Here is an 11,783-nt window from a genome sequence, read left to right as displayed (position 1 = left end):
TTTGTTAATCCCCACCCAACGATATTTTTCCCATTGATGTTTTTAGAGAGAATGGAAGGGAGGGGGAGAGACACACAGAGAGAAACATGGATGTGAGAGAGAGACATCGATTGGTTGCCTCCCACACGCACCCCTATGGGGCTGGGGACCGAGCCTGCAACCAAGGTACATACCCTTGACCGGAATCGAACCCATGACCCTTCAATCTGTTCTATCCACTGAGCCAAACAGGCCAAGGCTCCTCTCTAATCTGTAACCTCTGGGGATGGGGACTGGGCAGGAGGATTTGGGGGCAGGTGAAGAGGACACCAGCCTCACCGAGTTCCTCCTCAGTCATGGGCAGGAAGTGGTCCACCAGCTCCTCCGACTTGCCCAACACGACGTCCACCGCGTGGCTCATGGAACGCTTCAGCTCCACGCTCCAGCGCCGGCCCTGCCGTGCCAAGCCCGCCATGCCTGTCATACCGCTGGCCACTGCATCCTTGGCTGAGGTCACCACCTGGTGGGACGGACCCCGATCCAGGTGCTGTCAGTTTTCCGCTCCCTTCCCTGGCTCCTGGGGCTGGGGGTCAAGGACCCCTGGCCCTTTCCCAGCTCTAGGTCTCAATTCCCCTGTCTACAAATTGGAGGAAAATAAAATCTCTCCCTCACAGGGTGGCCAAAGGGGTTACCAGCACCTACTGGCACATAGTAAGTGCTAGATAAATATGGGTGCCGATTATTTTTTTAAAACACATTTTTATTGATTTTTTTAGAGAGAGAGAGAGGAAAGGAGAGGGAGAGAGAGAAACATCAATGTGAGAGTGGAACATCGATCAGCTGTCCTGCACACCCCGCACAGGGGATGGAGCCCACAACCCAGGCATGTGCCCTGACCAGGAATCGAACCAGCAACCTTTCGGTGCACTGAACAATGCCCAGTCAACAGAGCCACATCAGCCAGGCTGGGTGCTGCGTATTGTCATCTGTGTGGTGTTTTTTGCATTGACCAAAGCCTGATTTGGTCCTAGAGTCCAGCTGGCAGAGGGGTTCTGGCTGGGTCTGAGGGAGGCAGCCCTCCTCCCTCCCACTTCCACTCCCTGCAGATCCCCACGATCTGTGCCATACCATCTCCGAAGGTTGCTGGAGAAAGGGTAGCTTCTCCTCCAGCTTGTCGAGGCCCCTGCAGGCAAGATCGTTCACTGTAGCCACTGGGGAGAGAGGGAGAGGCAGAGAGTGAGAATCTGGGAGATGAGGAAGGAGAAGGACACAGATGGAGGGGATGCTAGAGGGAGAAGCAGAGAAAAAAGAAGGGAGAGAGGGAGAGGAATAGGGAGAGATGAAGGGAGGCCTTTGTGAAAGGGGTGACCTGAGGGGCTAGAGACCCTGAGGGCGTGGTGGGCCCCCAGGCTGGGCCCTGCCTCCTCTGCTTTCCCCACCTCTGCCCTGCCACAGACTCCTGCCAACACCAAGGTGACTCCACACCCACGCTCAGCACAGATGCCTCAGGGAGCAGGCTCAAGGTCACTCAAGCCAGCTAAGAAGGAAGTGGGGAGGCCCTGGGCTGGGAACCTTATGTGGCCCCCTTCTGGAGTCAAGAATCTTTCTGTCCCCACCCCCATCAGGTTGTCAGGGTGGACTCCCAAGCTGGTCACAGGTCTAGGAAGATATGGGGATCCGGATAGGTGGGGGCAGCCCTCAGGACAAGGGGGCAGACGGGGAAGGGAGGTTGGACAGGTAAAGGGGGCCCAAGGCCTAACAGGCCAACCAACAAGGGAGGAGAACTTCACGACAGATGGAATGTGACCGTAGGAGGGGTCACAAATAAGCTGCTATGGGCAGATGATGACCAGGATGTGAGACATAACATGCCAACAGGTAGAGGGGAGGGGCAGGCAAAGAGGGGCTGGGAGATGGCACTGGCACAGTACTGAGCAAGGATGACACAGGTGGTGGTGGGGGGCAGTCAGACTAAAGGCACAGGACAGGTAAGACTGAGGAGGGACACCACCCAGGTCAGGGAGTCCACACTTCAGGCCATGCCACGTGGATGGAGCATGAGAGGGTGAAACCACGAGGCAACCACAGGACTGCCTGGCCAGAGGGACTCACGCTGAGGCTGCAGGTGGCTGAGCAGTGGCTGGGCGTGGTCCAGGGCGCTGGTGGTGAGGCTGCACACGCAGTGCTCAGCCAGGCGGCAGGCAGAGCCCAGGAGCGGGTGCCTGCCCTTGGCTGCGCTGTAAGCATCAGAGACAGCAGTGCACGTGGCCTTGACCAGGGGCAGGGCCACCACTCGGTGGACCACGTTCTGTGGGAAGGGGTGCAGTCAGAGGGGCCCCCAGGGAGGTGGAAGGCTCAGCCTCACTTTAGCCCACTTCCTCCCTAGGGGCCAGCCGGGGGTGGGCCAGGGGCCTGGGGGAAAGCATGTGGAGCGCCTGGCTGTGGGCAGTAGAGGAGCCCACGTGAAGGTGCTCCCAGGCTCCTGTCAGCAGCACACACACAGCATGACAAGTTCTGAGTCTGGTGGCTTTAAGGGTACATGCCTCTGGGGCAAAACTGTCCGCATTCAGCTCTGACTAGGCCACCTCTGAGCGGTGTGAGCTTGGGCAAGTGAGTGAACTGCTTTGCTTGGTGCCTCCGTGTCTCATCTGTAAAATGGGTTTCTGGGGCTGTGATGGGAATTCTAGGAGCCAAAGTATGTGAAGTGCTTGGAACAGTGACTGATGCAGGGTGGATGCTGTGAGTGCTGCTATTATTGTTGCTGATGAGAGTGCCACGATGGTGGACACAGAAACAGGGAGATAGAGGCGGAGACCCAGACGTGGGAGGGGGAAGGTTGGGCAGAGGCCAGGTAAGCCAGCTGGGTGTGCTTGAAGAAGTGCTCCCCTCCCAGGCCTCACTGTGCCCCTCTGGGAAATGGGTAGGAGGTGCAGAGATGCCAGCCTCCATGGTCCAACATGCCCTGAGAGTGAGGTGCTCAAAGCAGAGATAGAGGTGGGAGGGGTACCCAGCTGTTCAGGGAGGGACTGTCCCCCTCCCCCTTCCCCATGTGCTGCTCCAGAGGAGGTGCAGCCCCTCACCTGCTGGTCCTGCTCCCACAAGCTGGGTGGGTGGGTCTGAGCCGCCTCATCTTCTGACATGCCTGCTGCAAATAGGGTCACCTTGGGGGACAGGACAGAGTGAAGGGGCCAGCCCACCAAGCTCCCTCCCAAGCCCTGGGTTCTGTCTGTCTGGGCTCTGTGACTCCAGCAAGTCTTGTTCCTTCTTGGGGCCTCAGTTTCCTCATCCAAAAAACGAGGTAATGATAATACCCTACCTCAGAATGTCATGAGGAGCACAGACAGTGCACAAGACTCTGCATACAGTAGGTGCACACTGGAGAGCCTCTGGCAAAGTGGGGCCCCTGTAGTGATTCAAAGCATGGGCTTAGGGTTTCAATCCTGCCGTTACCTGCTGTGTGACTTTGGACAAGTGCCTTCACCTCTCTGGGCTGTTTCCTCTTCTGCAAAGCAGGGGAGGTCCCTGGTGCCCCTACCCTGGACAGAACTGCACGAGCAGCCCCATACAGGGATGCAGGCGGTAACTGTAGAATCCCAATAAATCCAGTCAGATCGGGGAAACCGAGGCACACAGGGGTCCATGCTGCGCGCAAGGTCACTCAGCTTAAGCTGACTCAGAGCAGGGAGTTTGACCTCAGATCCCCGCCTGCAGGTCATCCCTACCCCGTGCCTTCGGAGCTGTGGTCCCCGCCCAACAGGGTCCTGAGCTTCAGCCAACTGGGCCAAGGGTCTCAGCCACCTGCTCCAGCCCGTCACCCCCTTCTCTCCCCACGCCGCTGAGCCCTCGCCTGCCCACCCAGTTCGGGCCCCCGGGCCTGCTGGGTGCTCTTGGACGCCACCCGGGTGACACTCACCTGGGCGCGCGCAGCCTCAGCCCCAGGTACTGCCGCCGACCCCAGACTCTGGCTCCAGTCTCCGCCCTCTGCCGGCCCCGCCCGCCTTATAGTGGCTCTGGAGGCGGAGCCTCTTGGGATTGACCAATAGGGAAAGGCTGCCCAGGGGCGTGTCAGGGGTGGGGCTTCAGGACCCCACGCTCTTGAGCCCTTGTGCTCCCGAGTACTGTGCGGTTGCCAAAGCAACTTGGGGATGGTGGATGCCCCCAAAATTGAGCTACTTCCGTAGGCCAAGTTTGGCCACTTGCCACCCTCGCTGCCTTGGGGGGTAGGGGGGGCGACCACAACTCCCACCTCCTTCTCCAGTGACCTTGGGCAAGTCCTTCATGTCTTTCTATTTTTAGAAAATGTTTATTTATTTAGGAGAGGGAGGGGGAGAGGGGGAGAGAGAGAGAGAGAGAGAGAGAGAGCGAGAGAGAGAGAGAGAGAAACGTTGATTTGTTGTTCCACCATCTATGCCTTCATTGCTTGATTCTTGTATGTGCCCTGACTACGGAACCTGCAACCTTGGCATATCAGGACAATGCGCTAACCAACCGAGTTACTGGCCAGGGCTGTTTCCATTTTTTTTTTTTTAATCTACCACTTAACCAGGAGCCAAACTGGCCCATTCTCTGAGATCCCCATTTTACAGATGAGCAAATTGAGGCTCAGAACACTTAAACCACTTGCCCTGGGTCCCACAGTGACTGACGGATTTGATTTAAATTCAATCAAATCAAGCTCCAGACCCTGGCTTTTTCATCTTCACGCCTGGCATGATCACCAATGTGGTCATGATACTCCTTCCAGGGGGCTGAAAAAACCGAGCATGACCCAAACACCCCCGGCCCCCCAAATCTGACCCTGGCCCCACTATGCCCAGCACTGTCAGCAGGTGGCTCTAGGTCCTGAGTTCTGAGAGCACAGCCCTGGCTTCTGCCCATGCTTGTCCTGGGTGGCCGCGCCCTGGGCTACCACTGGCCAGCATGACGAATTGTTTGGAGACCTGAAGCAATCTGGTTTAATTTAAACCTTCCCCAGGGCACAGGCTCTGGCAGGAATCCACCAGTAAAATGACACCCCGGCCAATAGTCAGAGTTTTATTTCCAGTTAAGCTTCAGGATAGGAGAGCGGAGGAGGAGGAGCCACAGGTCTTCAGATTTCAAGTCCAGCACCCCACAGCCTGTAATGCCTATTTCCTCCTTCATCCTGGAGGAGCAGGAAGTTGTCTTGGGAGATGCAGGAACACAGTAAATGCCAATTTGTCCAATTCCGTTTGACATTTATTTTTATTTTTAAAAATATTTTACATTTTATTTTATTTTTATAGATTTCAGAGCGGAAGGGAGAGAAAGAAACATCAATGATGAGAGAGAATCATTGATTGGCTGCCTCCTGCACGCCCACTACTGGGGATCGAGTCCGAAACTCGCATGTGCCCTTGACCAGAATTGAACCTGGTACCCTTCAGTCCCTAGGCTGACACTCTATCCACGGAGCCAAACCAGCTAGGGCTGACAATTATTTATTAACCCCCTCATGTCTGACACCTCACTGAGTGAGACACCTCAGCCCCAGGCCCTGCACTCAGAGAGCCCCCCAAAAGTCGGGGAGCCAGAGTCAGAGACAGCCCCAGTGTGGGCCAGGGCTGTGCTGAGGGAGCTGGGAGACCAAGCGATGTGGGAAATGGGAAGGCATTCTTGGAAGAGGAATGAGCAAAGCTTGAGCAAAGGCAGGGAGGCCTGTGAGCCTAAGGGGTGTTTTGGGAAGCAGGGGCAAAATGGGTCTAGCAACTGTGGAAAGCCTGCCTCACCCTGAAAAGGGAACTAATTGCCTCATGGGGTGCAGTGTTCTGCCAGGCCGTTCCTATCCATCTCCACCCCAGCCTTAAGCTTCAAATGAGACATGGCCGCGGCCAGGAGTGTCTGGCCATGCATGGCTTTAGGCTCAACGCAGTATGTGTTATTCCGGAAGAACATCTTGTCTTTATTGCACACAAGCCACTTATAGAAGTCGTCCAAGTTCTGGTCGCAATTCCAGGGGTTACCAGAGATGTCAAAGCCATCCTTCATGTCCCGGCCTGCCCCGGGCTGCCCCACAGATGCCCAGAGCCCCTTGGGCACGCTGCTCAGTGAGTTGTTGGAGAGGTCCAGCATGTCCAGCTGCTTCAGACCTTGGAAGGCGCTGGCCGCCACCGTGGCCAGACGGTTGTCACTCAGGAAAAGGTAGCTCAGGTTTGGCTGGGGCTCCAGCAGGCCCTTTTCTAGGGCTTGCAATCTGTTGCCCTCCAGGTGCAGCCGTTCCAACTTCAGGGGGCCCCTCAGAAGGTCAGAGGGCAGAGACTCCAGCTGGTTATTGCCAAGGTCAAGGATGCGCAGGTCGGTGAAGTTGGCCAGCAGCCCGGAGGGTAGTGTCCGGAGGTGGTTCCCGGATAGGTCCAGATGCCTCAGGGCTTTCAGGCCCTGCAGCCACGAGGTTTCCAGGACTTCCAGCTGGTTTTGATTCAGCACCAGGGTGTGGAGGGTTGCTGAGCCCTGGAAGAGGCCGGGGGGCAGCTTGGTCAGGGCGTTGCTAGTTAGATCGAGCACCTTCAGCTGAGGCACAGGCAACAGGAACTTGGCTGAGAGCTTCTCCAGCCCATTGTTGGAAAGGTGCAGGTCCTGGAGGTTAGGGATGCCCTGGAGGGTCTCGGGTGGTAGCTGGGTGACATTGAGGAACTCCACAGACAGGAAGATGGTGTCGGCTGGGAGCTGCCGGGGGAATTTGGCAGGTGGGTAGCAGTTGACGGAGCTGCCATTGCTTGACTGGAACACCTGGCAGGCTTCAGGGTTTGGGGTGGCCCCGTGGACTGAGGGGGCCACAATTAGTAGCAGCAGGAACAGGGTTCTAGAAAGATGGGGATCCAGGACCCCTGGGCTGGAGGCAATGACAGAAGGTGCTTAATGAGCCAAAATAAAAATATACCCAACTCAGTGAAAATATACCCAGAAAATGTCCACTTCTTCCTATCCATTTTTGCTCCCCAGAACCATGCCTCCTCATTGCTCCTCTGGACTAGTGCACTCACCTCCTCCTCCTCTTCATGTTTTGAAGGCAGAGCCAGTGAACTCCTACCCATCCTGCAAAGCCCCCAACGCCAATGCCCCTTTTTCACGAGGCTTTCTCTGACTTTCCCAAGCAGAACTCATGGTTTCCCCCTCTGTGCTCCTACTCTTTCTTTCCAACCCTAACTAAAGAAGGTCAGGTGATCTGTGTCCAGTTCCATTTTGCTTCAAGCACCCAGGCACAAGCCAGGGCTCTGGGTGCAAATGGGTCTTTGAACATGAAAAATGCCCAAAGCAAAATGAATAAATAAATACTTCAGTGCCCAAAGCAGGCTCGGGGGCAGGCATTTGGCCTTGATATTGGATGGTTTGCAGTTGGCACTGTAACCCTTGAAGGGCTGGGGCTTCTGCTGCTCCCGGTCCCCCTCCAGCAGGCCTCTGAGGCTGGGGGTGGGTTCTCACTCCCTGCCTGGGATGTCTGCAGGTGAGTGTGTGTAAGGGAGCAAACCTGTCCTAGTTAGAGCCTGAGTATTGGTCTGTTCCAGCCAGGAGGCCTACGCCTGGCCCTGTGATTTCAGTGGGTCAGAGGACTGTCCATGCCCTGCCTGGTGTCCAAGCCTGCCCAGGAGCAGCAGGGTGGGGACCTACCTCTGGTTTCCTTCTGGGCTCCAAGAGGACATGGTGGCCTCTCTCTTTTCCGTCCAGATTCCTTTGGTCTGCTGAGGTGGCCTTATACCTACCTGGGCTGGGGGCAGTGGCACCAACCATAGGGAAGTCCCCACCCACCCACATCCTGTTCCCGGTAGGGCCTGAGCTTGAGCCAGGCACAGGAAAGGGAGGAGTCAAGATTGCAAAATTGTTTCCTGGTGGGGGAGGACAGCAGGGGGGCTGCCCACCCCTTCTTGTCTCTGTTTTTGTCCAGTTTTCCTTCCCCTGATTCCTGCTATTGGAAAGTGAGCACCCAGAGTCTCTGGGAGTGAGTCCCCACTCCCCCCACCCCCCAACCCAGGAATCAAGGGTCAAGTTTGCAAGGTGCCAGTCCTGGAGGATGGGGACAAGAGGTACTATTTGCGACACACTTGAGCAATCAGGAAGTGCAGTGATGAGAACAAAAAACACTTGTCGTGAGTTTATGACATGTTGTTGGATATATTTTTATTGAAATAATTTTTTAAAAATAGAATATAAAAGCGAGGGATGCCAGAAGTCTTTGAACAATGAGCTGGGAGGGACTAAACCTATTTCTGAGTCCCAGCTGTGCCAGGACTGCTATGCTTTGTGACTGTGGCAAGTGGCTTAACTTTTCTTGGTCTCTGTTTCCTCATCTGTGAAGTTGAATTCAATCTCCAAAGCTCCCATCTGCTCTTTTTTTAAAAAAATTGAATTTATTGGGGTGACATTGGTTAATAAAATTATATAGATTTCAGGTATTGCTCTTCCTTCATCCTAAGCTGATGCACCATTTGTTTTGGGTTGTTTGTTTACTAATGAATACATTAGGAGGCTATACATTTCCCTTTGAGAACGGCTTTGGCTGCATCCCATGGGTTTTGCTATTAAGTGCTTTCATTCTGGTTGAGTTCTAAAAATTCAGGTGTGCATTGTTATCTTATCTGTTATGCCTGGCTATGGCCTCTTCTCCCTGCCCCATCTCTGCAGGGTTTATCCCTACTCAGCTGTGATGATGACTGAGTTCTGTCTTAGAGACAGAACATACAGGCTCAGAGATAAACACACAGGTTGCCAGTGACAGGCACAGATGAAGAATGAAAGATAGATACACATGAATCCACAGACATAGATACTGACAGAGATAAAACAAAAATACATAGACAGAACCTAACAGACACACGGACAGAGCAGGACACACAGGACAGAATGGCAGGCCTGCAGAGACAGCCACACAAAACAGGCACACACCAAGACGGGCAAAAGGCCTGAAGAGATATTTTTCCAAAGAAGTCACACAAATGGCCAACAGATATATGAAAAGATGCTCAGCATCAGTGATCGTCAGGGAAGTGCACACCAAAACCACCGTGAGATTCACTCACGCCTGTTGGAATGGCTATTCTCAGTAAGACAAGAAGTGACAAGTATTGGCGAGGCTGTGGAGACAAGGGAACCCTGTGCTCTGTTGGTGGGAATGCAGATTGGTGCTACAGAGAACAATATGGAGGCTCCTCAGAAAATTTAAAAATCCAGCAATTCCACTTCTGGGCATTTATCCAAAGTAAATGAAATCACCATCTTTAGATATCTGCTTCCCCCTGGTTACTGCAGCATTATTCTCACACACAGACACACACACACACAGACGCACACACACACGCTTCAGCCATAAAATAAGACACAAATCCTGCCATTTGCAACAACATGGATGGACCTTCAGGACATTATGCTAAGTGAAATAAGTCAGATGGAGTGAGGCAAATACTGTGTGATCTTGGGTATAGGTGGAATGTAAAAATGAACTCATAGGCACCGGTGGTAGGATGGTTCTCATCAGGGGCTGGGGGTGGGGGGCAATGGAGAGGAGAGATGTTGGCCTAAGGGTACAAACCCGCAGTCATGAGTAATTTCTGGGCCTCTAATGGACAGCACGGTGACTATTGTTGATGATACTGTATTGTGTACTTGGCAGTCGCTAAGACAGTAGATCTTAAATGTTCTGCTCAGACACTAAAAGGTAACTGTGTGAGGCAATGGATGAGTTCATCTCATTGTGGTGACCATCCTACAATATATCCGTACATCAGATCATCAAGTTGCATTCCTGAAACTTACACAATGTTATATGTCAATTATAGCTCCAGCTGAAAAGACAGACACACGCAAGTTCGGGAGGAGCTGTTAGATGCCGTCAGAGTATTTGTGTTTCTTTATTATCAGTTTCCCCCCATGTCAAGAAGAAACCAGGTTTGTCTTGTTCACACAGTAGGTGCTTAATTGACATGGGCTGGAAGGAAGGGCTGTGAACTGTAATGACATAACACGAGAGCGATCTCTTAGAATGAATTCAGATCATGTCCCCTGCTTAAAATCCTCCGGTGGCTCCCTGTCCAACTTAACATCTCCGAGGCTGGGCGAGTGGGGGTGGGATAAGGCCTTGCTATTTAATGAGGACGGGGGTTTAGTTTGGGAAGATGAGAAAGTGCTGGAGATAGATGGTGGGGATGGTTACCCAACAATGTGAATGGACTTCATGCCACTGAAGTGAACACTTTTAAAAAGGCTCAAATGGCACCTGTGAATTTATGTGTATTTATGCATCTTTTACCACAGTTAAAAAAATTGTACTCTTCACCTGCAAGGCCCTGCCAGTCTGGGGCCCTATCCTCTCCTCCCTCTTCATCGCCACCTGATCTTCCCTCACCCACTGCTCCAGCTACACTGGCTGCCACCTGTCCTCCAAGTGAATTCCCACCGCATGGCCTTTGCACTGGCTGTTCCCTCTGCCTGGAAGGCTCTATCTGCACATCTCTCCGAGGCTGTCCCATCTCCCCTGTCTCAGCTCAAATGTTACCCCCGGCAGGCCCTCCTGGACCCCCCTCCTCCACACACAGTCTCCACTACTGAGCATATTACCTGGTTTTATTATATTACACATATTACTGCTGCAAATCAAGCACTAATCGCTTGTATGTGGTCAGTTTCCCCACTAGGCTGTGAGCTCCTGAGGACAGGGGTCTTTGTCCCCACATAGTGCCTGGCACATAGTAGGTGCACAATAAATATTTGCTGAAGGACCAGTCAGAAACTGGGCCCCATGCATATGAAGACGGGGACTCCCCCCAACTCTCTGCATTCCCACACTCAGCGCCCCAGAGTTCTGTCGGCTGCTGTGACCCAGCCGTGAGTCTTGGGGGTGCTCCCAACTGTTCAGGGCCCTGCCACTGCCCAGGCCCCACCCCTGGGAGACAGAGCAGACCCAGAGCCTTGGGGGCCGGTGGTTGTAAACAGTTTTATTGATCGGGAGGGGGTTGGGGAGGCAAATTCCAGAGAGGGTCCAAGTCTCAGCTGGCCACTCAGCTGGCATGCATGGTCAGCTGGAGGTCGGAGGGGAGGTCACAAGGGGACTGGTGGTGTGGGACCCTCTGACCACCCTGGGGCCATATTTACAGGGGGCCACCCACCTTTGCTGCCCCCCAAGACGTTTACACAGCTGCTGCCAGTGTGGCTAATGGGCAGGCCTCTTGGCCTCTGTCCCTGAAACCCCTTCTCTGTCTCCCCTCAAATTCCTGACCGGCAGCTGGAGGCCCCCCTGGCCTTCTGGAAGCCCCTGTGTTGGCTCAGCCAAACGCCCAGGCCTCTGGGGCCGCCGCACTCACACACAGACACACACCCTGCATGAGTGCCCATCGCCACGCACACGCTGGCAGCAGCCCTCGTGGGCATTCACACGCACACCTCCCTCCCCTTCCCGGCCCCTTGCACACGAACACGGCATGCACACACACGCGCACACACACACACACACTCACGCACGCCAGGAGCCTAGGTCAAGGAGGGGCCTGGAGGGGGGGCACTTGGGTCTGCAGCTGTGGCCCCCTCCTCATCCCGCCACCTCCAAGCCCTGGGCTGCCACCCCAAGAACGGAGTTGTGCAATTGGGTAGAAAACTGCAAAAAAAACAACAATCGCAAATTGGAAACAAACCCAAACCCACGCACAGAAGGTCAACCTCAAATCTATAGCACATCCTCCCGCCCCCCCAAACCGCCTCATGTCCCGCGGCCCCGGCAGGGTGTGTGGGGGGCCAGGCCTTTGTGCTTCCTGTGGCGGAGGCCCCTCCCCTGCGCACTAGGGGGGGGGGCGGTCTGGAGC

At 54.4% G+C, this 11,783-nt stretch overlaps 2 protein-coding genes across 5 annotated transcripts in view; both read right to left on the bottom strand.

Annotated features, from left to right (window-relative positions):
- The window catches only part of PLIN5 (perilipin 5), an 8,138-nt gene extending 4,147 nt beyond the window's left edge, over positions 1–3,991 (bottom strand). Inside the window, exons 1-6 of one of the 4 annotated variants that reach the window (XM_006754042.2) lie at positions 3,893–3,991; positions 3,430–3,562; positions 3,060–3,140; positions 2,092–2,287; positions 1,108–1,190; positions 319–499 (exon numbers count right to left, since the gene is read on the bottom strand). In XM_006754042.2, the coding sequence (XP_006754105.1) occupies positions 319–499; positions 1,108–1,190; positions 2,092–2,287; positions 3,060–3,119 (520 nt within the window). In that variant the 5' untranslated portion in view covers positions 3,120–3,140; positions 3,430–3,562; positions 3,893–3,991. The remainder of the gene's footprint in view (positions 1–318; positions 500–1,107; positions 1,191–2,091; positions 2,288–3,059; positions 3,141–3,429; positions 3,563–3,892) is intronic. The other 3 variants (XM_006754043.2, XM_006754044.2, XM_015567122.1) reach the window with 3 other exon arrangements.
- Positions 3,992–5,360: 1,369 nt separating this feature from the next.
- Positions 5,361–7,706, bottom strand: LRG1 (leucine-rich alpha-2-glycoprotein 1). Its single transcript, XM_006754041.2, has 2 exons — positions 7,606–7,706; positions 5,361–6,829 (listed from the first exon to the last, which is right to left on the bottom strand). The coding sequence occupies exons 1-2, from the start codon at positions 7,635–7,637 to the stop codon at positions 5,749–5,751; spliced, it is 1,113 nt and encodes a 370-aa protein (XP_006754104.2). The 5' UTR covers positions 7,638–7,706; the 3' UTR covers positions 5,361–5,748.
- Positions 7,707–11,783: the final 4,077 nt, after the last annotated feature.

This window comes from Myotis davidii, unplaced genomic scaffold (assembly GCF_000327345.1).
Source record: "Myotis davidii unplaced genomic scaffold, ASM32734v1 scaffold551, whole genome shotgun sequence".
Classification (NCBI taxonomy): Eukaryota; Metazoa; Chordata; class Mammalia; order Chiroptera; family Vespertilionidae; genus Myotis; species Myotis davidii.
This window is presented reverse-complemented; position numbering and strand designations above follow the sequence as displayed.